Source organism: Marmota flaviventris, chromosome X (assembly GCF_047511675.1).
Source record: "Marmota flaviventris isolate mMarFla1 chromosome X, mMarFla1.hap1, whole genome shotgun sequence".
Taxonomy (NCBI): Eukaryota; Metazoa; Chordata; class Mammalia; order Rodentia; family Sciuridae; genus Marmota; species Marmota flaviventris.
Window position 1 is genome coordinate 117,840,083 of NC_092518.1, and position 27,348 is coordinate 117,867,430.

Here is a 27,348-nt window from a genome sequence, read left to right on the forward strand (position 1 = left end):
GATTTATTTAAAGGGCTGTTATAAGGTGTAGAATAATAGGACACATAAGTCCAATTTATATAAAGGATTGCTTTGAGGTATCAAATTACAGGATATGAAAACTGGAAGAGAGCTTAGAATAGGGTTTTTTTTTTCTTTCTTTCCTTTTTTTTTTTTTTTAGCCCTTTTGTTCCTTGAATGAGAAAACAGAAGCCCAGAGGGCTAAGTGAATTACTATGGACCACTCACTTGTCAAGCTAGTGACAGCCCGGAATAGACCAGGGTCTTCTAATTCCAAACTTAATGTCTGCCCTACACCCAATTGTTCTGTATTTAGTCATCAGGGAAAGTAGGCTTAAATTAAATGAAATTTGGAAAATCCATTAAGTTTAAGAACTGTTAGACAAATAGTTCTATATGAAATATGTGAGTGTGTAATATAGTGGTTTAAATGGGAGGAGGGTGGCTCAGAGTTTAGGCTACCTGGGATCAAATTCTGGCTGCACCAATTATAGTTGTCTGACCTGTACAAGTTCCTTCACCTTGCTGAGACTCAGTATCCTCATCTATTAAAATGGATATCGTAATAGCACCCACCTGGAGGGTGGTAAGGAGACTCAGATGAGAAGGGTTTATATAAGTTACTGTGCTTGGCATAAGTGAGTTCCTAGCATGTAGGCACTTATAAATATAATCTGTCATCATTCATCACCATTTTCATTTACCTCTGAGAGACTTTTAAAACTTGATCTGCAAAGACAATAAATCCTTAACTTAGGATTCTACCCATGCTAAGATCCTCCTTTGTCCTAAACCTCCCTTATTTATGTCTCTCAGGATAGAAACTTTATAATCATCTTTTTTCCTCTCACCCCACATTATGGTACCTGCTCTGTCACTAAATCCTATCTTGTTGTTTCAAATGTTTCTCAATTAACCCCTTCTCTATTCTCATCCTAAGTCACACCCTGATTCCCACAGGCCTGGATTACTATTTAAATCTCCTCACTTCTTTTTCTGACTAGTTTCTCCTTCCTCAGTCTGTCTTCTATGTTAGAACCAGACTTATCTCCCTGAGACCCTGCTTTTATTCTATTTGCCCTGCCTTGGAACCTGTAATGAATCCATTGTCTGCTGCCTCAATGCCAAGCTCTTCTGCCTGTCTTCAGTCCTTCTAAAAAACCAGTGTCCAATAGGAATATAATGGCAGCCATCAACACAAAGTATTCTAGTTGTCACATTAAAAAGTAAAAAGAAAACATGAAACTTCTTTCTATTAATATATGTAACTTAAAATATCCAAAGTAGTATCATTTTTAACAGGCAATATAAAAAGGAATAATGAGATATTTTACAGTTTGGGGATCTACATTCTCAAAATCCCCATGTTTAGGTCTAGCAATATAGCTTGTGGTAGAATGCTTGCCTGGCCTGCATGAGACCCTAGGTTAAATCACCAGTAACACAAACACACACACACACACACACACACGTATTCTATACCTACATCAAATCTTCATTTAGACTAGTCATATTTGAAGTGTTCCCTGGCTACTTGTGGCTGAGGGCTTCTGAATCAGATACTACAGTTCCAAAATGTGACTTGTCACCACTGTCACTCCCACAAATAAGATATACCTAAGTCTCCTTTCTTCCTCATTTTAAAAAATAGAGTTTGTAATGTGCTGTTGTATAGGTTGTTCTAAACCACTGTAAAGTATGAAGGTGCTTTGTAAGCTACAATTTTGCAAGAATGTACAAATTTCACCATCCTGAGAGGAAGATATCTTTGAAATAAAGTAATTTGAAAGAAAGACCATATTAAGATGGCAAATTAGGGTCTGGGGAATATAGCTCATTTAGCATTTGCTTAGCTTGCGAGAGGCCTTGGGTTCAAATTCCAAGCATAACACACAAAAAAACATGGCAAATTAGCTGTCCTAAATTCATTTCTGAAAAACTTCACTTCAAGCAATGAATAGAGACTATAACACGCACTTTCTCTTGCTATCTCTTTATAATAGACTATTATAAAGAGATTTGTCACATTATTAAAGTTCTCTAAATATTTTAATCTGTGGTTCTTTTATTGTGTTTCCTTTGGCATTTTGAAAAATGGATATAGGAGCATTTAGTTTTTCTCTTGAAATGGGAGGGGGACCGTTAGCAAGAAATTCATTGTCTTTGGTAATGCAGTGCACACACTTTTTAGTAATGAGGTAGGAGGATTACAATTTGCTCATATTGTCCAGTTTATTGCAAAGGATCAGAATTGACCTAAAAACAGAATGTCAGAGTTTCAGATGGCAGAAAATGTAAAAATGCTTTAAAATCATAGTACAGAAGAATATTTAAATAGTAATTATTCTGACAGATTGAATAAGAAGAATTAGGACATTTTTTAAAAATATTGATGAGTTATAAAGTGACACCCAAATCTTATCCTAGGGCTTTGTCAAGCCAAATAGTCCATTTTTCTTTAGTCATACCCTGAACTGTCACATGGTCCTTTAGGAATTCGACACTTAATATAGATATTGCCATAAGGTTACAGTGTGGAAGGAAGATTGCTAAATGAAGTAACATCCCAAATAGTTAACTTTATAAGGCAGCTTCTTGGTAAAGAACCCTACCATTCCTAAGTTTGCCCAAGCCAGAAACACTAACCTAATGTATAACCCTTTCTCCCTCACCTATCCCTGTAATTAGCTGCCTAATCCGTACAACTCCACCTTTTGAAATCCTTCTTTAATCTGCAACTTCTTCTCTGTCCTCACTGCCCTAGACAGGCTTTCATTACTCTTTTCATACCCTATTGCAACAGTCTCTAAACCAGTTTCCCAGCCCTAAGCTTCAGCCTCCTCTCCACCCCGCAATTTAGCCTCCAACTCGCAACAGAATTATCTGGCTAGAATGCAGATCTGATCATGCTACTCCCCTAATTAAAAACACCAAGCTCTTCCCAGGGCTGACAGATACAATCTAAACTATTAAACATGGTATAAAAATCACTGTAAGTCAGAGCCCAAATTATTGGATCTGTTGTGCCTCCTGCCATGTACCCAGAACAATGATAATCAGGTTACTCCTGTTTCTCCAGTGAGTCCTATCCTTTTGTGAACTCTCTTCCCTTGGGTAGCCCCCTCCACCCCTTGAGTCTCATGATCTTCAGGCTTATTCTCTCACTCTCATCATCTGTTCTTTCAGCCTTCATATTGCCTCCATACTTCCTAGTGCTATGAAAGACCATGAAATTGGAAAAGAGTACTGTAGTTATATGAATAATGGACAATTGAATATGAAATCCAAATAATTTAATTCATCTCAGTATTATTTGCTCTTGCTTTCTACCTCCAGCTATACTGGCCTGCTTGGCATAATTGTAGCATTCAGGATATCACCCTGCTGTCTTTAGGACTACCATGCTCAGGTCCACCATGTTGCCAAGATGTGCTATTGGCTGTCATCCTTGCTGCTCCACTCCTGGGACTTACTCGTAATTGCATCTGTTTCTGTTGGTCTATTTCTTTTGGCTTCTCTTCTTGACATTTTGTACTGATTTGTTTTTATATCCATCCCTGACCAGTCAGCACCATCCTTTCCTTCCTTTTTTTCTACAGACCAGTCAATGAAATCATGTTGACTGTTGACCTGAGGTCATTGGTTCTTTGCTACTGTTCATGGGGTGCCTAGAGAATGCTGTTCCTTTGCCAAAACTTTTTGTTTCTTTTCTTTTTCCCTTATTCTAGAGTTGGTGCTTTCTGAATGCTTGAGAGACTAGAAGGGTTATCTCCCAAGAAGTGTGGCTCTATTATAATTCCCTTTACTCTGATTGAAAAGTCAAAGTAATTTTCTTGGGAGGAAGAATCCTGACTAGCAAAATTCATGAAGATCAGACACTTAGTAGCTAACCATTTGTCTCTATTGAGAATAATGTGTTTAAAAACTGCTCCTTGTTCTTCAGTGTCAAGATAAGGTAACAGAAGTGTCTTGGTCAGTTTGGTTGAGCCTAAATACAAAAATAGACTTCTTGAGTCAAAGCTCTCCTGCCCTAGTAACTGAATATATTTGCTTGAGATTTTTGCTGTTGATCATTAAAGTTAGCAGATCTTTCTCAAACTGCTTACTTTAGTTCAACTCAAGCAGGCAAAATATAAAATAGAATTAGGTTAAGGAGTGATTAATTTCCCAGACAGAGGCTCGATACTTGCTGTTTAGTTCTTGTTCATACTTTTTATATTGTTCATTGTATAATCGGGAATTTCTTTGTAAATGTTTGGTTTTCAGGCTGGTTGGAAGGAAAATCACGCAACATTCATGAGCGAACTAAAAAATCTTCAGGCTTCTGGACTGACTACTCTTGGTCAGGCTCTAAGATCCTCATTTGATTTGTTAAATCTCAATAGATTAATATCTGGAATAGACAATTATGGACAGGTAAAAAAAATTTGAGTGAGTACAGCTAATTTATTTTGATGACTTGGGGTAAGAATTCAAACTTGGGCATGGTTACCAAGATTTCTGTTACTTTTCACATCCTCCAAAAAAGAGGTTCACATGCCTTTTAAGAATGTACTTTGCAAAAAGAAATCCTCTTGTTTGGTTCTTGTATATTGTTTGATGACAAAATAGTTAAAATCACCTACCATCAGATCATCAGAGAATGGAATGAATAAATTGCTGAGAAATATTGGAACAAGATAGTTGGAGAGAAACTCTGTCCTTAATCCACCTTGCTCCTCCCAGTCTGATGAAAAAGCTCTAGAATAAGAAGGCTGAAAAGCATTTGTTGCTTCTACCATTGTCCTTTTCTACTCTAAAAAATGCCCATAGTCTCCAGAGTCACTCTTAAGGTTGCAGAGTGAATCTACCAAGATTTTGACTCAGGTGAATTGATTAATGAATATAGATGATACTACCATTATGATCCCTTTAATATCATTATTTTGTCATTACTTGAAAAGAAGAGAGAGGAAAAAAGTATTTTGAATATTAGGGATTAGGGAGTTTCTGAATTGTAAGAATTTCTCAGTTTATACAAGTATTACCTCTCCACAGGAGGTATTGTTATTTTGATTCTCACATATTTTGGTCTCTAATCTTTTCTTCTTATTTATCCAAGCAGATTTTATCATTTATTTGAGAGGTCATTAGCAGGGCAAATGTAAAACTTGAAATACAATTTTATTACTTTATATAGCTCTAATGCTTTTTAACTGTATTTTAGGGAAGAAATCCATTTTTTTTAGAACCATCTATTTTAATTACCATCACAGATGGAAACAAGTTAACAAGTACTGCTAGCGTTCAAGAAGAGGTGAGATTTAATTTTTTTTTTTTTTTTTTACATTTCACTTACATGGCAGAGAACATGCAGCTATTTGTGTGGGAGGCATGTATTTCCAGTTAAGAATCAAGTTTGGACAAACCTCCTGTCTTGGTAATCCTTGAGAGATTGCTTAATTTTATTGAGTTCCATGAAAGAAAAGTGAACCTTTTAACTCTTTCCTCATTTTTATATGGGTTGTTATGATGAACCTTTTCAAATTTTGCCTTATAGCTTCATCTTCCTTTAAATTCTCCTCTGCCTGGAAGTGAACTAACCAAAGAACCTTTTCGTTGGGATCAAAGGTTATTTGCCCTGGTGTTACGTTTGCCTGGAGTGGCTTCTACTGAACCAGAGCAACTAGGGAGTGTACCCACAGATGAATCGGCCATCACACAGATGTGTGAAGTCACAGGAGGTATTGGCAATATTTCCTATTTCTGAAGGAAGAAATTAGGGCAGCAGAGTGTCTATATAGTGCCATATATAGACTTGGCTTGTTTTCCTTCAAAACCTTTTAACTCTACTGCTTAAGCTCATTATATTTGCAGTCAATGTAGTTATGATCATTCCAAGCTTTATTTTAGGATTTCAAATGCTTGTATTATGAAATAGTATTTTTAAAAAAATATTTTTTTAGTTGTCGATGGACCTTTATTTTTTATTTGTTTATATGTGGTGCTGAGGATCAAACCCAGTGCCTCATACATGCTAGGCACGTGCTTTACCACTGAGCCACAACCCCAGCCCATGAAATAGTATTTTGTTCTATCAAACTTGTGCACTTTGTTTTTCTCTTTGATATAGGTCGCTCCTACTGTGTTAGGACACAAAGAATGTTGAATCAGTGTTTAGAATCTCTAGTTCAAAAAGTTCAGAGTGGTGTAGTTATTAATTTTGAAAAGACGGGACCAGATCCACTTCCTGTTGGAGAAGGTAAGGTAAATCAACTTATTTTTAACCCTTAAGTGTTTCATAGGAGAATGACTTGAGATTCAGAAGATATTCAGGAATTAGTAATAGAGATAGCTTTTATTATCCATATGCATTTGAATAGTTACAATATCCTTCAAATAATTGCCTATGTATGCATATCAGGTAGCCAAATTCTAATAACCTTAATTTTTCACATGAATGTTTCTAAGAAAATTCCTCCTTTTCCTGACCTCTTTTATATTCCCTGGTCCCACTGTGGAGATGACACTAATTCATTTACCTCTCTATTCCCAAAATATCCGGATATTCACTATGGTATGGTACTTCAGTAGCAGTCTGTTTTGGGGATTGTGAGCACTATATTTAAAGGTGCCTGTCTTTATGATATTTGTTAGTTAACCTCACTGAAACAAGAGATTGTGAATGTTTATCTAGGAACTTATAATATTCCATAAGGTCCTATGCTGGTATTTTCCTTATCACTTTTTAACTGCAGAACCTTTTCAAATGAGATTTTACAAAAAGTTTTGACATCTAGAAATAGATAAAAGTAAAGCTACTTTTGCATGGGGGAAGTTGGCCATAGTCATTCTTCAGATGCTTTGTGAATGGATGTTTGTAACTATTGAATATGTGTGGATTTCAAAGGGACCAGGGAACTAAACCATACTATAGTAATTGCAGGACTTCCTTAGACTTCTGATCTAGGTTATTATTTTTCCTCATGTGTCAGTTCAAACACATATATACATATGCATATATAGGTTCCATTGTTAACCATGGTGCTTATCTGATCTGATCCATACATTTTAATTGCCTTGGCCAAGGCTAAAGTGATAAAACAGGAAGTTACACATTTCTATCTGAAGTAGTCCATTCTGTGGTTCTTGACTTTTTTTCTCTTTAGTTCTTGGATCCTTTTGAGAAGATGTTGGAAAAATGTGGAGTCTTTTCCCTACAAAAAAATGACAGCTCATAAACAAGTTTTTCTACCAGGATTTCTCCCTCCCATCCCCCACTCACCTCCCTCTACTGGTCCCTCTTCAATCCATTTACTTCTTTTTTTTTTTTAAATTAGTGTCCTAAGGATACACCTGATGCCAAGACTCACTGAACCACATCCATGCATGCACATATAAAAGGTTGATCAGATTCATTCCACTGTTCTTCCCTTTTCCTGTTCCTTCCTCCTCCTAAATCAGTTCCTTCCTCCTCCTCGATCCTCTTCATCTACTCTACAGATTGTTCCTCTATATTAATGAAATTCTCTCTCCCTTTTTTTCATTTTTCTCTCTCTTTCTTTTAAACTCCCTCCTCCTTATTTTGGATTAGCTTCTGCATATCTGAGAAAACATTCCACCTTTAACTTTTTGGGACTGGCTTGTTTCACTTAGCATGATACTCACCAGTTTCATCCATCTACCTGCAAATGCCATAATCTCATTCTTCAGGCTGAGTATTACTCCATTGTGTATATATATCAAACACAATTTTATGTGTAATTTTAGGAGTTTCTTGAACTCTGAAATTAAAAATAGCTTCCATAGAATACTGAGGCCTCTCAGCCTATTTTAAATCAATCATATTGGAGGGGCATGCTATATTGCTAGCAACTGACTGCCCAGGCCATAATTTTGTGTTTACTGCTTTGATGTGAACTGAAAACTTTCATGTGGAAATCCTAGTGGGAATTGATGTCATATAAATGGCTCACATTTTCTTTCTAGCTCCAGTTCCCCTTTGACCAGAGTTCTTAACCTTTCACACTCTGATGAAAGCAAAGAACTCTTTTCTTAGGAAAATGCACATCCCCAGAATTGTGATCTCAATTTCACAGGGGTCCTCTGAAGCCATTATATGTTCTCCCTAGAACACAAGGGACCCCAGAAAATCTGATCTGAAGTAATTACTTGTTAAAGTAATACTGAAATAAGAATATCAAATGGATGTAATTTAAGAAAAATGAGACTTAAATCATTAAAACATATTTTTAAAAAATATAATTTAGACTAATGAATCATGGGATAAAAGGTTATGTCACTCCACCTACTGGGTGGGGGCAAATGAAATAGGCTAGTTTAAATAATTAAAATTCATTCAGGACATGCACGTTACTCAGTGTCATACAATGCTCAGTTTCCATGGAATTTTAATGGTGAGTGGGAAAACAATAGTGAATTAACCCAAAATAACTTTGATGCATTTGCTTTTTGTTTATCACCCCTAATGACACACATAGATGATATCTTCAGCATGCCTTCTACCTTCAAGTGAACTTGGATAGATTTTATTTTGCTATGTGGACATTAGCTCTAACTGTTCCGTAAAGAATACTTTTTTCATCTAATTAGCATAGAAAGAGTATATAAATGGAATTTATGATCTATTTTATCACATTCCAAAAATATAAAAACTCTGCTGGGAAACAAATGATTTCATTTGCTTAATTTAGTAATTGACTTCTTGAAAAACAACTATAGTGTATTGGTATGTTTAATTTATGTGTCCAAGTCTCATAAAATTTAAAACTGATTTTATAATATTTTTCCACACATCTATATATTCTCATAATAGTTGAAGGATAGCCAGAGGTGTTGAACTAGAGGGGATGGATTAGAGGAAGAGTTGCTAGAGAGGACATTTGGAAATCTTAGTAATATTGTCTTTTCTTCCATTTTTCATGAATAGCTTTTTGTTTTGCTTTGTTCATTGCTTTTAGCTGGAAAATTTGTATAAGACGATCAGCAATTATGAAAATAAATTCATGCCTCCATCTATCTTTTGTTTAATTTTTAGATGGACTTATGGATTCATTTAGGCCAAGCAATTCATTTGCTGCTCAACCGTGGCATAGTTGTCATAAACTCATTTATGTGCGACCTAACTCTAAAACCGGTGTTCCTGTTGGACATTGGCCAATTCCAGAATCTTTTTGGCCAGATCAGAATTTACCTTCACTAGTAAGTATCATAAGCAAAAAGGTAAACATCATTGTGGATTTTTCAATTTGCTGATTACAGTGAACTTTTAAAAAATATCTTTGAGACTTTTGAGCTGTACCACAGGCAAATGGATCTATTTTTTAATATCTTTATTTTTTATTTATTTTTATGTGGTACTGAGGATTGAACCCAGTGCCTCACATGTGCAAGGCAATCACTCTGCCACTGAACCACAACCCTAGCCCCCAAATGGACCTTTTCTCCTTTGCCTTCTGTCTCTTCCTGAATGTGTAGCTTGTGCCTTAAAGCAAGAGAGAAGGGCTTCCTTTATTTTCTGGCGCTTTCCATTCTTTCATTTGCCTTTGCTGCTTAAACTGCCCTCTTTGGATGTTAAAGCATTATTGTTTTTAATATTGTCAAAATCTGTGACTTGGTTTTCATTTTAGAGGGGCTGACTTGATTTACTTGTAATTAAAATGTCTAATAGCCTCAGGAAATTTTGAACGTAGTTTACACCTTATATAGGTTCTAGAAGCATATTCAAAGTATCTTCAAAGTTCTACTAAAGGAGTCCTTAATCCCTACTGGAATGTGGTAGACCTACTTTCATCATTTTTATTTTTTCAGTGCCAGAATCTTTTTAAATCAATGATCTTCTGTTCTGTAGCAGTGCACTTTTAAGTGATGAATAATTAAGTAATATTTTTAAATGATATTTAAGACTTGTCTTTTTGATCACTTCAATTGGTATAATAGGGCTTGATACTATTGTTATTCCTAGTACCAAGTGGATGGTCTATAATGAGGAAGACTGTGAAGTATACTCTCTCCCCAGCCCCCAGTGTAAGAAAGCCTGAGTAATAACTCTTGTTTGGGCTGAGGAGTGGATGGGGGGGACACAAACATACTGTTACTCTAGTTTAACACCTTCCTTGTTCAGCTTATCTGTATTATAAATTCTAGAAATTCCTAGAAAACTTCATTTTCTCCTAGATTACTATTTTGAAGCCCCTGCATTTCTTTTCAGGAGTATCCATGGAAGGTTTGCTTGTAAAACTAAAGAGCTCTTTGGTCCTTGCTCTGAGTGAGAGTGTCTCCCTCCTCACCCTGGTGCTCCAAGGAGGCACATGTGTTAAATCTCAGCTACTTCAAACACCCAAGTGAATGTTTCAGTGGCAAATTTACTCATAGTTGCTAATGATAGGGCTTCACTCATATCTTTATTGCCCTTTTACAAATCTAGGAACTCAAATGTTTCATAAGATGAATTGAAACTGAACTCAGGAAAATCTAGAATAAAAGAACTTCCAAATAATCTGCAGTTAAATCGTGTTTCCATTCTTCTATCTTTAAAAGCTCATTGGAGCTGGGAGTGATGACTCACTTCCTTAATATAAGTGACTTGTGAGGGAGGATGAAGAAAGAAGATTCAATCCCCACTACCAAAAACATTAAATTTAATTTAAAACTCATTTGAGGGCTATTTTTCTCAACCCTCAAACATCTTGTAGGATTGTAAATGATAGGAGCAAATGAATGTATTTTTCCTTTTTATAAAGGGTATTAGTATTTTATTGTATTTCTGTTAACCTTCCAGATCTCTGTGCCCTTGCTGTCCCCTTTTCTCTCTCTGGTGCTTTCTAGTCATACAAGTTAAACCAAAATATCATGACTTCTCCATTAAACCTGCTGGGCTACCCCAGTCACACAGGCCTTTGCAACCCTACCAAAATCATACACAGCTCTAGCTATTTGAGGCAAGTATGTGGACATGAGCAATACTACAGAACTCCACCTGGACCCTCTAGTTGCAACTGGCTCCTTTTCGGTCGCTATCTTGCCCTTTCTCGTATCTTTGCTGTTTTGAATTTTGCTTATAATTGGCTGTAGCTTTGCCCTTAATTACCTCATTAGAAAGTTTCATAGATTTTTTTCTTCCCCAGTGGTATCTGGATTATCTAACCTCATGACACAAAGAAATGAAGAGCAAGCAATGCTTAGAGGTTGTAAATGTAATTAAGGGTTTATCCTATGGATCATAATGGCTTAAACATATTTAAAGCTGGGTTTTTACTTCACTAAAATTCTAGTTATGAGTGTTGTAATATACCTTTCTTCTTCCCAGTGCTAAGTAGGTGGTAGAGATAAAGAATCTGAGTCCCCTCCCGCTGTAGAAGCCTCTGATGATTCCTATAGATCTTGTAGCTTTTTGCTCATGTCCACATGTAGTGTTTTCTCAAAACACTAGTTTATATTTCAGTGATGGGTAATAGAATATAAAAGGGCTTGAAGAATTGTCAGAAATGTAAGCTTGCTTGATATCTGATCATGTTTTCTTCTTCTTTTTTTTAATGTTTTCTTCTTATTTTTAAATTTTTTAAGCCTCCACGAACATCTCATCCTGTTGTGAGGTTCTCCTGTATAGACTGTGAGCCAATGGTAATAGACAAACTGCCCTTCGACAAATATGAACTTGAACCCTCTCCCTTGACTCAGTACATCTTGGAACGAAAATCTCCCCATACCTGCTGGCAGGTATTTATCCTTGTCAATTAGCCAAATGTCTTTAACCACTCTGAGATATGGGAATTGTCTTAAGAAGTTTCAAAGGTTAATCTGGAAATATTAGACTAAGTTTTTTTTTTCTCTGAAATGCTAACAAATAGGCAATAGAACCAACCCAATAATTTTAGACTGATATGAATCATTAGCCTTCTGTACATTGCCATTTAAGGCCATATAATCTGATGAAATCTATATATTTGAAAACTTCAGGCGGCCCTAAAGCTTATCCATGAACCCCAGGTTAAAAAACCCTAACTTAAAGATTGTAATTCTATTATGGTATGGCCTCTGCAGTTGAAATGAGGTTTTCAGCTCTTGGTTTGAACTTGAAAGATTAGAAGTGCAGGATATTTGGGGCAGAAAACCATAAGACTATATTAGTATAATATAATAAACTCTTCTTATAATACAAACCACACTGTATGTTTTGGGATTTTGTGTGGATGAGACAGATGTCATACTCTGGCTCTTCTGAGTATTATGGTTCAGTTGGAAAGACTTGCTGATTGGTTAATAGTCACCTGTAGAGTTTGATTTGTAAAAATCTGGACATAGTAGTCACATACTCTTTTTATTTGTATTCAACAAAAATTCTGCACTGTAAAGATGTTTGTTCTATTTCTAAATTACAGGGCCATATAGCAATCACTGATTTTTAAGTTCTGTTGGTGCAAGAGCACTTTCAGATTTCCATCTGTTTCATCCTAAAATATGACATTATTATTACTAGTTCTCTGTCTGTAAGCTTACTGAATTCACCAAGATGCTTAAAACAGCAAAAAGGGAACAGGGTTGAAGCAAAGATTTAAGAGTGCAAGAAACAGAACAATATCAGAAACATAATATTGAGCAAAAGAAGCCAGACAAAAATTATTACATATTATTATATAATTCCACTTAATATTCAAAAAGAGTTAAAATTGCCTTACTCTGTTATAAGTCAGGATAGTGGTTCTTGTTGGGGGCAGCAGGGTAGTAACTGGAAAAGGACAGGAGGATGTTTCTAGTTGTGTTATGTTTCTTTACCTGGCTGCTGTTTGCATATATACATCCACTTTATAAACATCCATTTAATCATACACTTATAATTTATCCTCCAAAATGTTAGAAAGGTAGAGATATGGATAATAGATTGCTTAAAATAAATATGTGAAGCTTGAATTCATAGGTTGTAAAGCATTTTTGCAACAAATGCAAATAAAGTTACAAATGACACTTTTCCCTTAAAATAAAACATTTTTTCTATATAGTACATTCCTTGTACACCTTCTCCCATGAAACTTAAGAAATCCAGTATTCATTACTGCACAGCACCTCAAATATACCTTAGTCCTTTATCCTGATGTTATGTTACTTTGTTTTAGAGTATTTTTAATGTGATGAATTATTAGGAGTGAAAAAGAATAAAATAAATCAGGAGCCAGGATGTTTGGCAAAACCATCGTGAGAGTGGATTCTAACCCTAGCTCTGCCACCAACTATGTGGCCTTGTACTGGGCACTTACTTTCTCTGAAATAGATAGCCTCTAAAGACCCTGTTTTCTTCTAGCAATCTAAATTTGTGAGTGATAATAAATTTAGAAAAAGTTAAGGGTTTTATACAAAGGAAAGAAAGGGATGGAGAAAGTAAGGGTAGAAGAGAAAGAACCCCAAAACAGTGCTTTTCCTTTCATGGTAATCACTGGTCTGGCCCCTGACTGCTATGTGTATATAATTTTTTTTATCTTTCATGATGAATTTTCCCCTTCTTCTAATGTATACACACACAGGGAATAAAATCTAGCATGGTTAATTACAGTTGTACATTTATATTGAGGTTCAAAACATAACACAAAATCTTGAATTGTGATTTAGCACAGCTCATGCTTTGTGGAGCTTTAAGTCACATGGAAAAAGATATATTCTTTGTAATTACTAAATAAAACAAGAATTTAGTGAACTGGTAGGTGATATTGCTGGTACCAAGAGCTAGCAAGATAAATGGATGTTACTAACATCAGGTTTTGACTTTGTCTTAAGTGATCCTGCCAAAGGACTTTGGAAAAAAAACTTGGTGTCACTACAAGTATATACTGGTGTCCTGATTTGGACCAAAGAATATGAACATGGAATACAGAAAGCATAGTAGCTAGAGGATTCTGGCACAGCACAATGAAGTGTACAGGGGATGATAATATATATCACAAAGATATCAATAAGGAATAAGAAGATAGTCATGTAGGATAAGATTAATGTTTTAATCTTTATTGAATGTTTGCTCTAGCAGTGTACCTTATAGGAAAAAATGCCTTCCAGATTGAATCAAAGCATCTCCTTGCTGCCTCATAATTATCTGCAACAGTGCCTGCCTTATAGTAGGTTACTAAAAAAATGCTTATCAAGTGAAAAGTGAATACATGGGTAGCGGAATGGTACAGTGAAGGGAAATAGAGCAAGTTAATAGTAGTACATATGAGGACTGTTCACACATCTTTTAAATGGGCTTTGTTTTTGTAGTTGCTGCTTTAGGCATGGAACCATGTTCCATTTTCCTAGAAGTCTACCCTAATCACTACTTGTTCTTTTGAGTAGTTAATTTGTTTTAATGGCTATTATCATTTAATAGTATTTCAGCCTTATTTTCCGTTGTACTAATCAAGTAAATATTTGTATATTGTTGATGTGGCCTGTGGTCTCTGAATGGTTATTGCATAGTTTTGTTTCATTTTTTTCTTTTTATTTTTTTAAATTCTTTGTAGATGGACATGATATTTTTATTTTTATTTAATTTTTATGTGGTCCTGAGGATTGAACCTAGGGCCTCACATATGCAAAGCGAGCACTCTACTGCTGAGCTACAACCCCTGCCCATTGTTTCATTTCTTAATGTAATATATGGAAAAATTATAATCTCAACATTCATATTTAGTGTCATATATTATGACTTAACCATAGGCTAAAAGCACTATACTATTTTTAAACTTGAATTAAACTGTACCACAGATGTTGCCATGAAATGTTGCTATGAGTTTGGCTTTACATAAAATCATTATTGTACTAACTGTACATTAATTCATGTTCTTTTAGGTGTTTGTTACTAGTAGTGGAAAATACAATGAACTTGGATATCCATTTGGTTATTTAAAAGCCAGTACAACTTTAACTTGTGTGAACCTCTTTGTGATGCCTTACAACTACCCAGTTTTACTTCCTCTTTTAGGTAAGTAAAATATGTCATTTAATCATCTTTAAAATACAGCAAAAAGTAGATATTAATTAAGTATTTCAAATTAACCAGATAATACTTGATACCAGAATAAATAAAAGTATAAAAATTGATTTGAAAGGATAGAATTTGCATATTTTCTGGATGTTTTTTTCTTTTTATTGATTGTACGTCAAATAGAAGAGATACCTGACCTCTGCTGTGTGATTATTATGCTGTTCTTAAGGTAGCAAGCCCCAATGAAATCCCCCTCTTCATTTTTAAAATGTACCTGGCCTTTTTTGTAAACAGGTTTGGGCCAAAAAATAAGGGCTTTATTGTGGTTGACCTTCTAAGAATTGGTAGTTTTCTTCAGAAAATAGGGTTTTCAATTCCTGAGTAAGAAAATGGTGCTGGATGCATCATAATACCTGATCTCAAATTATACTACAGAGCTATAGTAACAAAAACAGCATGGTCTGGCATCAAAACCGATATAAAGGCCAATGGAATAGAATAGAAGACACAGGACAAATCGACTAGATAGTCATTTGATACTCAAAAAGAAAGGTACCAACAGCATATGTTGGAAAAAAACATAGTTTTTTTAACAATAGTGCTGGATATTTTTAACAATAGTGCTGGAAAACTGGATATTCACATGTATAAGAATGAAACTAGATCCCTATCTCTCACTCTTCACAAAAGCCAACTCAAAGTGGATTGAAGACAAAGGAATTAGAATAGAAACACTACAATTGCTAGAAGAAAACATAGGGTCAACCCTCTGTCAAATTGGCCCAGGCACTGACTTCCTTAGTAAGACTCCTAAAGCTCAAGAAAAAAACCAAAACAAAACCAGATTCACTATGTAGGATAGCATCAAATTAAAAAGCTTCCACACAGTAAAGGAAAAGATTAAGAGGGTCAAGAGAGAGCCTACAGATCGGGAGAAAGTGTTTGCCAGATACTATTCCTCCAGGGGATCAATATCTAGAATATATATAAAGAATATGAACTATATATACTATAATATAAAGAATATATAAAGAATTAAGAAAACCTTAACAATGGAAATCAAATAACCCAATAAATAAATGGGCAAATGACCTAAACAGACATTTTGGAGAAGAACTACAAATGGCCAACAAATATATGAAAAAATGTTCAACATCTTTAGCAATCAAGGAAATACAAACGGAAACTACCCTGAAATTTCTTCTCACTATAGTCAGAATGGCAATCATCATGAACACAAAATAGTAATTGCTGGCAAGGATGTGGGGTAGGGTTGCAAATTAGTACAACCACTCTGGAAATCAGTAAGGAGGTTACTCAAAAGACTAGGATTGAGCCACCATATGACATAGTTATCCCACTCCTCGGTATATATACCACAAGATCTAAAATCAGCATACTGCAGGGATACATCCACAACAATATTTATAGCAGCACAATTCTCAATAGCCAAAAATGGAAAAGTGCCTCTCAACAGATAAATGCATTGAGAAAAAGTGGCATATATATGTGGTATATATACACAATGGAGTTTTACTGAGCCATAAAGAACTAACTTATGTTAATTGCTGACAAGTGGATGAAACTGGAAAACATCATGCTGGTTGAAATAAAGCCAGACTCAGAAAGTTAAGGGTCAAATGTTTTTCTCATATGTGGAAGCTAGGTGTGGGAGGGGTAGAGGTGAGAGGAAGAAAGAAAGAAAAGGAGTAAAAAGAATGATCTACTGAAAATAGAGGAGAGACCAGGAGAGTTGAAGAAGGGAATCAATAGGGAGGGAGAAAGGGAGGGAATGGGAAGTACTGGAGAATGAAATTGAACAAATTACACTTTGTCCATGTACAAATATATCACAATGAATGAAGTTTTATATATAATTACAATGTGCCAATTAAAATAATAATAATAATAGAAATAGAAGGGGAATTCATACAGTAGAGCTAGTGGATGAGGGGGAGGGGGGAGGGAACAGAAAAGAAAGGTACACAGGAATGAAATTTATCAAATTATGTTATGTGCATGTACAAATAATGGCATATTGATTCATATTATTGTGTATAATTCAAGTCCATCAGTAAAATATGTATTTGATAGTAAATTAATAAATGAAAAAAAATGGGCTTCCTTTAGGGTATTGGCTTACACTCCTTTCTCCTCAGAATATTAAGTGCTCTTGAGGTCTCTGTTTTAGGCAAGGCAGGAAGTTAGATAACAAGAGTGAATTCTGCAGTCACTGTGGTTATAGAGCTATGGTTTCCATGGAAAAGTTCTGAAATTTTTCAAGCACTTGTTACTCAGAGACTAATGAAAATGTGTGGAGATTTTTTTTCTCATTTGAAGAGCTATATCTATTTAGAGTTATAGACACTTCATGGTGTCTGTTTAGTCATAAAGTTGTAAGAAATTTTGTTTGGTGGGATTTTTCAATTTTGTGAAAAGGATCAATCGTTATAAAGTTTTTATACAAAGGGTCAAATCTTTACTAAGTTTGATCATTACAAGTATAAGACTTTACATACTATAAATAGTACACATTGAGTACTGAAAAAGTAGTACTTTAAAATGTTAAGAAGTTTAAGAATGGGTCATCATAAATATAGTAGCATGATTGTTTTGCACAGTCTAGCGACATTATTTCTTAGTCCAATCTGAAAAAAAAAAAAAAAAAAAAAAAAACTTCTTTCCAAGAGTTGTTGTCAGTAATTCAAAATGTAGGTTATGTATTGGAGATGCATAAAACTGCCAATAAGATAATCTATCTTTTATATTCATTTTTCCTTTTTCTTAAGTTTCCATTATTAAAGAGATTAGACCAGTTAATCTTCACTTACACTGTTAACTGTTAATTGTATTTTTTTCTATTTTTAAGCGTACTTTTTTGATCCATGCTATTGATTGTTGATTGACATACAAAAGCTGTGCATATTTAAAGTATACAACTTAATGAGTTTGGAGATAGGTGTACAACCATGAAACCATACCACAGTTTATGATGTAAACCTATCCATCACTTCCAAAAGTTTCGTCTAAAAACTCTATATCAAAGGACACAATCAATACTTTGAAAAGGTAGCCTATGGAATGGGGAAATATTTGCAAATCATATATCTCATAAGGGTTTAATATCCAAACTATATAAAGAACTCCTACAGCTCAACAATAAGAACAACAAATATCCCAATGAAAAATAGGCATTTCTACAAAGATGTATACAAATGGCCAACAAGCATATGAAAAAGCACTCAACATCACTAATCACTGGAGAAATACAAATAAAAGCTACCATAAGCTATTACCTCATTAAAGTTACTATGATTAAAAAAAAGTGCTGGTGAGGATGTGGAGAAATTAGAATCCTTGTGCACTGTCCCTAGGAATGTAAAATGACAGAACTATTATGGACAACAGTAGGTAGATTCCTCAGACTATTAAAAATTGAATTATCATATGATGTAGCATTCCTATTTCTGGGTATATATCCAAAAAAGATTTAATCCAGGATTTTGAAGATACAGTTATTCATCTGCATTCATTGCATCATTATTCACAATAGCCAGGAAGTGGAAGCAACCCAAGTGTCTGTTGATGGATGAATGGATAAAGGAAATATGGTAGGCTGGGGATGTAGTGTAGCTTAGAGGTAGAGCACAAACAGAGGCTGTGCCTTTGATCCCCAGCACAGAAAGAAAGAAAATTTGATGTATACATACAATAGCCTATTATTCAAATTTGAAAAAGGAAAAATAAATCACATGCTACAACATAGATGAACCTGGATGAACTTATGCAAAATGACATTCACAAAAAGACATACTGTGTGATTCCACTTATATGAGGTATCACATTCTTAAAAACAGGCTGGGGAGGGAGGAATGAGGAGTTGTTCAGTGGGTGTAGGGTTTCAGTTTTGTAAGATATAAAAACTCTACAGATCTGTTGCACAACAGTGTGAAAATAGTTAACCCTACTGAATTGTATACTTAAAATGGTTAAGATAGTAAATATTTCATGGTTTTAAAACAATTTTAAAAATAACTTAAATTATATAAAGACCCTCATATATTCTTTACCCAGATTTTCCAATTAGATTACTTGCAAAACTATAGTACATTATCACAACCATGATACTGCATTGATAAAGTCAAGATGCAGAACATTTTCATCACCACAAGGCGCCCTCATGTGGCCCTTTTGTAGTTCTACCCTTCCTCTTGTCCCCACCCCTCCTTAACTACTGGCAACCACTAATATATTCTACATTGCTATAATTTTATCATATCAAGAATGGTATATAAATAGAATCAGTTAGTATGTGATCTTATAGGACTGGATTTTTTTCACTCAACATTATTTTCTAGAGATTAATCCAGGTTATTACATGAACCAGTAGTTTGTTTCTTTTTAATGCTGAATAATAAATCATGTCATGGGTATATCACATTTTGTATAGTAGCCATTGAAGGGCATCTTAGCTGTCTACACTTTTGAATGAAGTGTTGTGGTGAATGAAGCTACTATAAACATTTATGTACAGTTTTTCTGTGAACTTGAGCATCTTTATTTCTACAGCATAAATATGCAGGACTACAATCTAATGGTAGTTGTATGTTTAGTTATTTAAGAAACTGCCTAAGTGTTTTCAAAGCACCTCTACCAGATTATATTTCCATGATCAGTGTATGAATGATCCAATTTCTCTGCATCCTCACCAAACTTTGTTGGTGGTAATTTATTTACTTATTTCTTGTTGTTTTAAGCCATTCCAATAGGTGTATGTTGATACAAATTGTGATTTTAATTTGCATTTTTCTAATGGCTAATTATATTGATCATCTCTACAATATGTTTATATACCATCTATATATCCTATTTGGTGAACTGACTTTTGCTTATATTTACTTGGGTAGTTTGCTTTCATTAGTGCAGAGTTTGTAGAGATCTCCATATGATGGAGATATCAGTCTGTGGTCAGATATGTGGCTTGCAAAGATTGACGTGGATCTTCTTTGGGCAGTGTTTGGCATTCAGGTACCGTGCATATTCTGTTAGATTTACATCAAAGTATTTCAGTTTTTTGAGCGCTTACAAATGGTATTGTATTTTGAATGTTGGCATCCACATGTTCATTTGTGGTATATAGAAATGCAATTGACTTTTTAATGTGTATATTGTATCCTGGAACCTCCCTTAACTCACTTTCAAGTTGTAGGAGCATTTTGTAGATCCCTGGGAGTTTTCAATGGAGACATTCATGTCATCTGCAAATGGAGACAATTTTACCTCATCCCATCTGATCTATTTACCATTTATTTCCTTTTCTTGCTGTATTGAACTCTGAAATAGCAATGGTAAGAACAGGCAGCCATGCCTTGTTCCCAGTCTTATGGGGGAAAGCATTCATTTTGTTCATTGTGAAATATGTTTTTGTAAATGCTCGTAATCAGGTTGTAGATGTTAACCTCCAGTCTTATTTTTTGAGTTTTAAAAATCATGAATAAGGGGGCTGGGGTTGTGGCTTAGCAGTGGAGTGCTTGCCTAGCCTGCATGAAGCCCTGGGTTCAATCCTCAGCACCACAGAAGAATAAATAAATAGGGCTGGGATTGTGGCTCAGCGGTTAGAGTGCTCGCCTAGCACGGGCGGGACCTGGGTTCCATTCTCAGCACCACATAAAAATAAAGGCATTGTGTTGTGTCCATCTACAAAAAAGATTCTCTCTCTCTCTCTCTCTCTCTCTCTCTCTCTCTCTCTCTCTCTTTAAAAAAAAAGAATAAATAAAGGTACTGTGTCCAACTACAACTAAAAAATAAATATTTTTTTAAAATCACGAATAAGTGTTGAAGTTCTTTCAAATGTCTTTTATTTATCAATTAACATGACCACGTGATTATACTGATTGGTTTTGGAATATTGAACCAGATTTGTATTCCTGAAATAAACCCCATTGGTCATGGCATATCATTCTTTTAAATCTTATTGAGTTCTATTTGGTTACATTTTTATTAAGTATTTTTGTATTTATATTCATGAGAGATACTAGTCTATAGTTTTCTTTATTATTTTGTATTGTTTTGGTTTAGGTATTGAATGATACAAGCATCTTTCACTATCCCCCACCCCCCAACACACACACAAATACTAAAATCTATAGATACTCAAGTCCCTGGTGTATAGTAGTAAAGTACATGTAACCTACACATATCATCCCATGCACTTTATTTTGTTTTTATAGTCTACTTATATGACTGATAAATAAAAACAAAAATAATACATAATTTGGGGCATTATGTGATGTTTCCATGCATGTATGCATTGTATATTGTATAAATCAGGGCAAACATGTCCTCAGACATTTATTATTTCTTTTTGGTAAAACACATTCAAAATCCTTTCTTCTAACTTTTTGAAATATATAGTACATTATAGTTATCTGTATTCACCCTACTGTGCAATAGCACAGCACAGCTTCTTACTCTCACTATAACTTGGTACCTGTTGATCGATTTCTCCCCAGCTCTCTATCCCCCCTGCCCTTGCTTTCCCAAGTGTCTTGAAACTACCATTCTACTCTCAACTTCTATGAAGTCAACATTTAGATTCCACATGAGGGAGATTATATCATACTTGGCATTCTGTGCCTGGTTTATTTCATTTAGCATAACAGGATTTCATTCTTTTTCAGGAATGAATAATATTCCATTGTGTTGAAGTACCACATATTTTTGTTCTTTTTAGTTACACATGACAGTAGAATCTATTTTGATATATTCATACGAACATGTAATATATCTTATTCTAATTAGTATCCCAGTCTTGTCAATATACACAATGTTGAGATTCACTTTGATGTATTCATATATATACATAGGAAAGCTGTGTCAGATTCCTTCCTCTGTCTTTCCTATTCCTATCACCCTTCCTTTCCCTTAATTCCCCTTTGTCTAATCCAGTGAACTTCTATTTTTACCCCCTTGTTGTGGGTGAGCTTCTACATATCAGAGTTCTCATTTAACCTTTTTAACTTTGTCATTGATTTCTATTTTTTTCCATTACAATCTGATAGAATGCAAGGTATTATCCCTATTTTTTGTATTTGCTAAGAGTTGCTTTGTGGCCTAAGATGTGATCTATTTTAGAAAATGATCCAGGCACTCCTAAGAAGAAAGTGTATTCAGTCATTGATGCATGAAATATTTTATATATGTCTGTTAAATCTAAATCATTAATTATATTTTGGTTGTATAGCTTCTTTATTTAGTTTTTGTTTCAAAGATCCATGCAGGGATGAGAGAGGGGTGTTAAAGTCACCCAGTATTATTGTGTTGTGGTCTCTTAGATTCTTGATATTCACTAGAGTTTGTTTGATGTATGTAGGGGCATAAATATTTATGACTGTTTTATCTTATTGATGTATAATTCCCTTAAGCAGTATGAAATGACCTTCTTTGTCCCTTCTGATTAACTTTGGCTTGAAGTCTACTTTATCGGATATGAGGATAGAAACCCATTCTGGGATCCTGGTCCCAGGAGTCCCCACTAGGTTCCATTTGTGTGGCAGAGTAGGTAATCTTTCATCCCCTCTGCCACCTGTGGATGCCGTCCTTCCTGGTCTCCTGGGTCCGGTCCCCAAGCATACCTACCTGCTTGATCGAATTCTCAGCCCATTCCAGCTAGCCACCAAACCCAAAGGGTGGAAAGGACCTGGGATCTCTCAAGTCTCAATGACCTGTATTTTCCTGGGTAAAACACTTTCCAGTCCTGAATTTATCCTGGTCAACTGTGCACACTGTGAATCATGTGGTAGGCATCTGCCCAGTCTGATTCTTGGACCCAGCTTGGATGACACAGACCTGGGCTCTTGGACTTGTTCCCATAACCACCAGCTACCATAGCATGGTGGGAAAAATGACATCTGCCTCATCTCCATGGACAGCCAGGAGATAAGGAGCATCTTTCCTGCACCAGCATATGGTTTAGCTCACTCTCTGGATCAGTCAGGCAGTGTCCTTGATCTCTTTTTCTGTATCAAGACATGCCAACATGTCACCTGAAATGCAGGTTCTCTTAGTCTCCCTCCCTGCTTTACCTGTGGTGGATCAGCTCTGGTGGCCACTGCTGCCAGTGGTGGGTTTTCTTCTTCTATTTTATTATATCTAACCTTCTAAGTCCCTAAGCTGTTCTGGGAGTCTACTGTCTAAATCCCAGTATAATCCCTCTCACTTACCTCACTGAGAATCTGTTTACCTGTTTTCCTGGTCTCATGCCATGGAGCAGCTTGGAAAGCAACCTCCTTTACTTTGCCATCTTCAGGAATTCCAGATTCATTTTTTTATCTATTCATCAGTTGATGGACATGTAAGTAACTTTTGATTTCTTGGCAACTGTGAATACTGCTGCAATAAACATGGGAGTGCAGGTGTCTCTTCAATATATTGATTTCATTTCCTTTAGATGTATATCCAGTAGTAAGATTGCTGGATCATATGGTAGTTCTATTTTAATTTAAAAGAAAATTTTTTGAGGAACCTTTATACTCTTTTTTAAAATGACTATAACAATTTACATTCTCCCCCCACAATTTGCAAAGGTTCCCTTTTCTCCACATCCTCATCAGCACTTGTATTGCTTGTCTTTTTGACATGAGTCATTCTTACTGCAATGAGGTGTTATCTCAATGTGGTTTGGCTTTGCATTTCTCTGATGATTAGTGCTGTTGGGAATTTTCTCAAATACCTGTTGGTCATCTATATCTCTTTTGTGAAGTGTTTATCAGGTCTGTTGCCCATTTTTAATTGGGCTGTTTGTTTGCAGTTCCTTATATATTCTGGATATCAGATATACAATTTGCAAATATTTGCTCCCTCCCCTTCTGCAGGTTGTGTCTTCATTGTGTTGATTGTCATTTTGACTGTGCAAAAACATTTTAGTTTAATGTATTTGTCCATTTATTTGTCTAGTTTTTTGCTTTTGGTTCTTGTGCTTTGGGGTCTTGTCCAAAAAATCCTTGCCCATACCAATGTCCTGTAGTGTTTTCCATATATCTTCTACTAGTAGTTTCATAGTTTCAGATCTCATATTTAAGTCTTTAATTAGATTTTGGTTTGATGTTTATAACTGATGAAAGGAATCTAGTTGCATTCTTCTGCATGTGGATATCCAAATTTCCCAGCACCATTTATTGAACAGATTGCCTTTTCTCTGCTGTGTGAATGTTCTAGCACCCTTATGGAAAATCAATTGGCTGTAGATGTGTGAGTTTATGTGCAGGTCTCTATTCAGATTCCTTTGGTTTGTTTTTATGCCAATACCATGCTCATTTGATTACTATAGCTTTGTTGTATATTTTGAAGTCAGATAGCATAATGCCTCATTCATTCTTTGCTCTTTTTGCTTAAGATTCATTTTGCTATTCAGGAATTTAAGGGATTACGTACAAATTTTTAAGATTATTTTTCTCTAATTCTGTGAAGAATGTCATTGGTGTGTTGATAGGGATTGCAGTGAATCTGTAGATTATTTGAGTAGTGTAGGCACTTTAACAATATTAATTCTTCAAATTCATGAACACAGGATGTCTTTCAATTTGGGGGGTGAATAATGGTTAGTTGTGCTTCTGTGGAATTTGACCATTTCATCTAAATTGTCACATTTAAGTATAGAGGATAGTTCTTAGTAATCCTTTACTATTCTTTTGGTATGTGGTTCTATGAGGATATCACTTATTTCATTCATGGTATTGATAATAGAGTCTCATGTCTTTTTTGTCAGTCTCATTAGAGGATTGTCCCTTTAATTGGTCTTATCAAAGAAACAGCTATTTTGTGTCTTAATTTTATCATTTTTCTTTTGTTCAGTTTCATTGGTGTCTTTTTTGTTGTTGCTATTTCCTTTCTTTGGGTTTGTTATATTTTTTTATTCTCTGGATAGAATCTTAGATTATTGGTTTGAATCTTTTCATTTTTAAAATTTCTCTCTCAGCACTGATGTAATCTTAACATGAAAATTGTCAAATTTTAATATGCTATATTTCATTTTCATTCACTTCAATATCTTTTGATGTCTCTTGACACTCTTTGACTCAAATATTACTTAGAAGTGTATTGTTGGATTTCCAAGTATTTTGAAATTTTCCTGTTACTTTTCTATTAGCAGTTTCTAGCTTGATACCATCGTGATCAGAACACACACTGCATGACATCCATTCTTCTAAATATGTTGACATTTGTTTTATGGCAAATGCTATTGTCTGTCTTGGTATACGTTCCATGGATGCTTAAGAATAATGTGTGGTACACTGTTGCTGGATGGAGTATTTTATAGCTGTTAAATTGTTCCTGTTGGTTAGTGTTCTGCTATGTTTTTGTTCTTTTTCTACTTGCTCTTGCATTTGTTGAGACAGAAATGTTAAAGTCCCCAACTATAATTATGGATTTGTCAGTTTCTTTTTCACTTCCATCAAGTTTTCCTTCAAATACTTTGCAACTCTGCTTGTTATTTGGTGCCTACACATTTGGAAGTGCTGTGTATTCTTCCTGTAATGAATCTCTTCTAATTTTCTTTGCTCTTAAGTGCACTTTATCAGATATTAATATAGCCAATTCTGCTATTCTTTAATGTTTGTAGGATTTCCTTTTCCATTATTTCATCTATCTATCTATCTATCTATTGGTACTGGGGATTGAACCTAGTGGCATTTAACTACTGAGCCACATCCCCAGTCCTCTTGACTTTCATCTAGAGGCAGGGTCTCACTGAGTTGCTAGTTTCTGAGGCTAGCTTTATCCTCCTGCTCAGCCTTCTGAGCTGCTGGGATTACAGGCATGTACCACCAGATCTGGCCCAATATTTTATTTTTAACATGACTATGACCACTAAGTTTTAATGAATTTCTTGTAAACATGTTTGAATTCATGTTTTTTCATCCATTCTGCAAATCTTAGCCTTTTAATTGGTATGTTTACACATCTAATATAATATTATATATAATATATAATTTGATATAATTATTGTTATATGTTAGGGCTTAAATCTGCATTTTGATATTTTTATTCTTTGTTTTCTCTGGTTTTCATTTCTCTATTTTCATCTTCCTGACTTGTTTTGGGTTATTTGGACATTTTTAAAGATTCCATCTTCATTTTTCTGTAGTGTTTTTGAGTATATCTGTTTGGATAGATCTGTAAGGAACTTTTCTAGATGTTATATATACATAACTTAGGCAGTATACCAGTGTCATTATTGTATAAATTCGAGGGAAATATAGAATCTTTACATTACTTTATCCTTTTCCATTTATGATAAAATTAGCCTAGCTATTCCCTAAATATTTAGAAACATGTGAGGCACAACTTTTGTTTCAACTGTCAAACAGGAAAAAGAAAGCCTATTGTTTTGACTCTTATTTTTGCTTATCATATTATTTCTTCCTTCCTGATGCTCTAAGGTTCATTTTTTTATTGTTTAATTTCTGTTTCAAGAACTTCTATAGCTGTTTTTTTGTTTGTTTGTTTGTTTGCGGGGGCGGGGGCAGTCTGCTATTGACAAATTCTCTTAGTTTCCTTTTATCTAAGAATGTCCTAATTTTAGCCAGGCCTGGTGGTGCATACCTGTAATCACCATGACTCAAGAGGCGAGGCAGGAAGGTAACAAGTTCAAGGCCAGCCTCAGCAACTTAGTAAGACCCTGTCTCAAAGATAAAAAGGACTGAAGATGGAGCTCAGTGGTAGAATGCTACTGGGTTTGAACCCCAATACTTGGGGAAAAACACACAAAAGAATGTTTTTGTGAAAAAGATGTTTTTGTTGGATATAGGACTCTGGGTTGACAGCATTTGTATTTCAACACCTGAAATTTCTGTGCTACTTCCTTCTACTCTTTGGTTTATAGAAACAAATCCACTTTTATCCTGATTGTTTTACCACTATAGGTGAGGTGTTGATTTTCTTTGCTTTTAAGACATATTTCTGTCTTTAGTTTTTAAAAGTATAATTAGGATGTGTCTTGGCATGCATTTCTTTGAGTTTGTTCTGTTTGGAATTCATTTAGCTTCAAGAATCTATTTATGTGTCTTTCCAAATTTGGACATTTTCAGTTATTATTATCTTGAATACTTTTTCAAACCACCTTCTTTCTCCTCTCCTTCCATAACCCCTATAATCTCATGGATTTCTGAGGCTCTGTTCATTTTTTTCCATTCTACTTTCTCTGTTCTTCAGATTAGATTATTTCTATAATTCTGTTTTCCAGTTCACTGATTACTTCTTCTGTCCCCTTCATTCCGCTGTTGAGACTATTCACTGAGCTTTTAAAATTTTGGTTATTGTACCTTTCAGTCCTAAAATGTGCATTTGCTTCTTCTTTATATCTTCTACTTATTTTCCATCTGCTTGCTGAGGCTGTC

At 35.0% G+C, this 27,348-nt stretch overlaps 1 protein-coding gene across 11 annotated transcripts in view; it reads left to right on the top strand.

Annotated features, from left to right (window-relative positions):
* The window catches only part of LOC114096632 (integrator complex subunit 6-like), a 64,068-nt gene that overhangs the window by 17,544 nt on the left and 19,176 nt on the right, over positions 1 to 27,348 (top strand). For 8 of the 11 annotated variants that reach the window (XM_027940178.3, XM_027940180.3, XM_027940179.3 and 5 more), the window contains 7 exons: positions 4,267 to 4,416; positions 5,207 to 5,296; positions 5,540 to 5,723; positions 6,113 to 6,241; positions 9,038 to 9,201; positions 11,566 to 11,718; positions 14,815 to 14,947. In XM_027940178.3, the coding sequence (XP_027795979.3) occupies positions 4,267 to 4,416; positions 5,207 to 5,296; positions 5,540 to 5,723; positions 6,113 to 6,241; positions 9,038 to 9,201; positions 11,566 to 11,718; positions 14,815 to 14,947 (1,003 nt within the window). Of the gene's footprint in view, positions 1 to 4,266; positions 4,417 to 5,206; positions 5,297 to 5,539; positions 5,724 to 6,112; positions 6,247 to 9,037; positions 9,202 to 11,565; positions 11,719 to 14,814; positions 14,948 to 27,348 lie in introns of those variants that run through there. The other 3 variants (XM_071606778.1, XM_071606781.1, XR_011705730.1) reach the window with 3 other exon arrangements.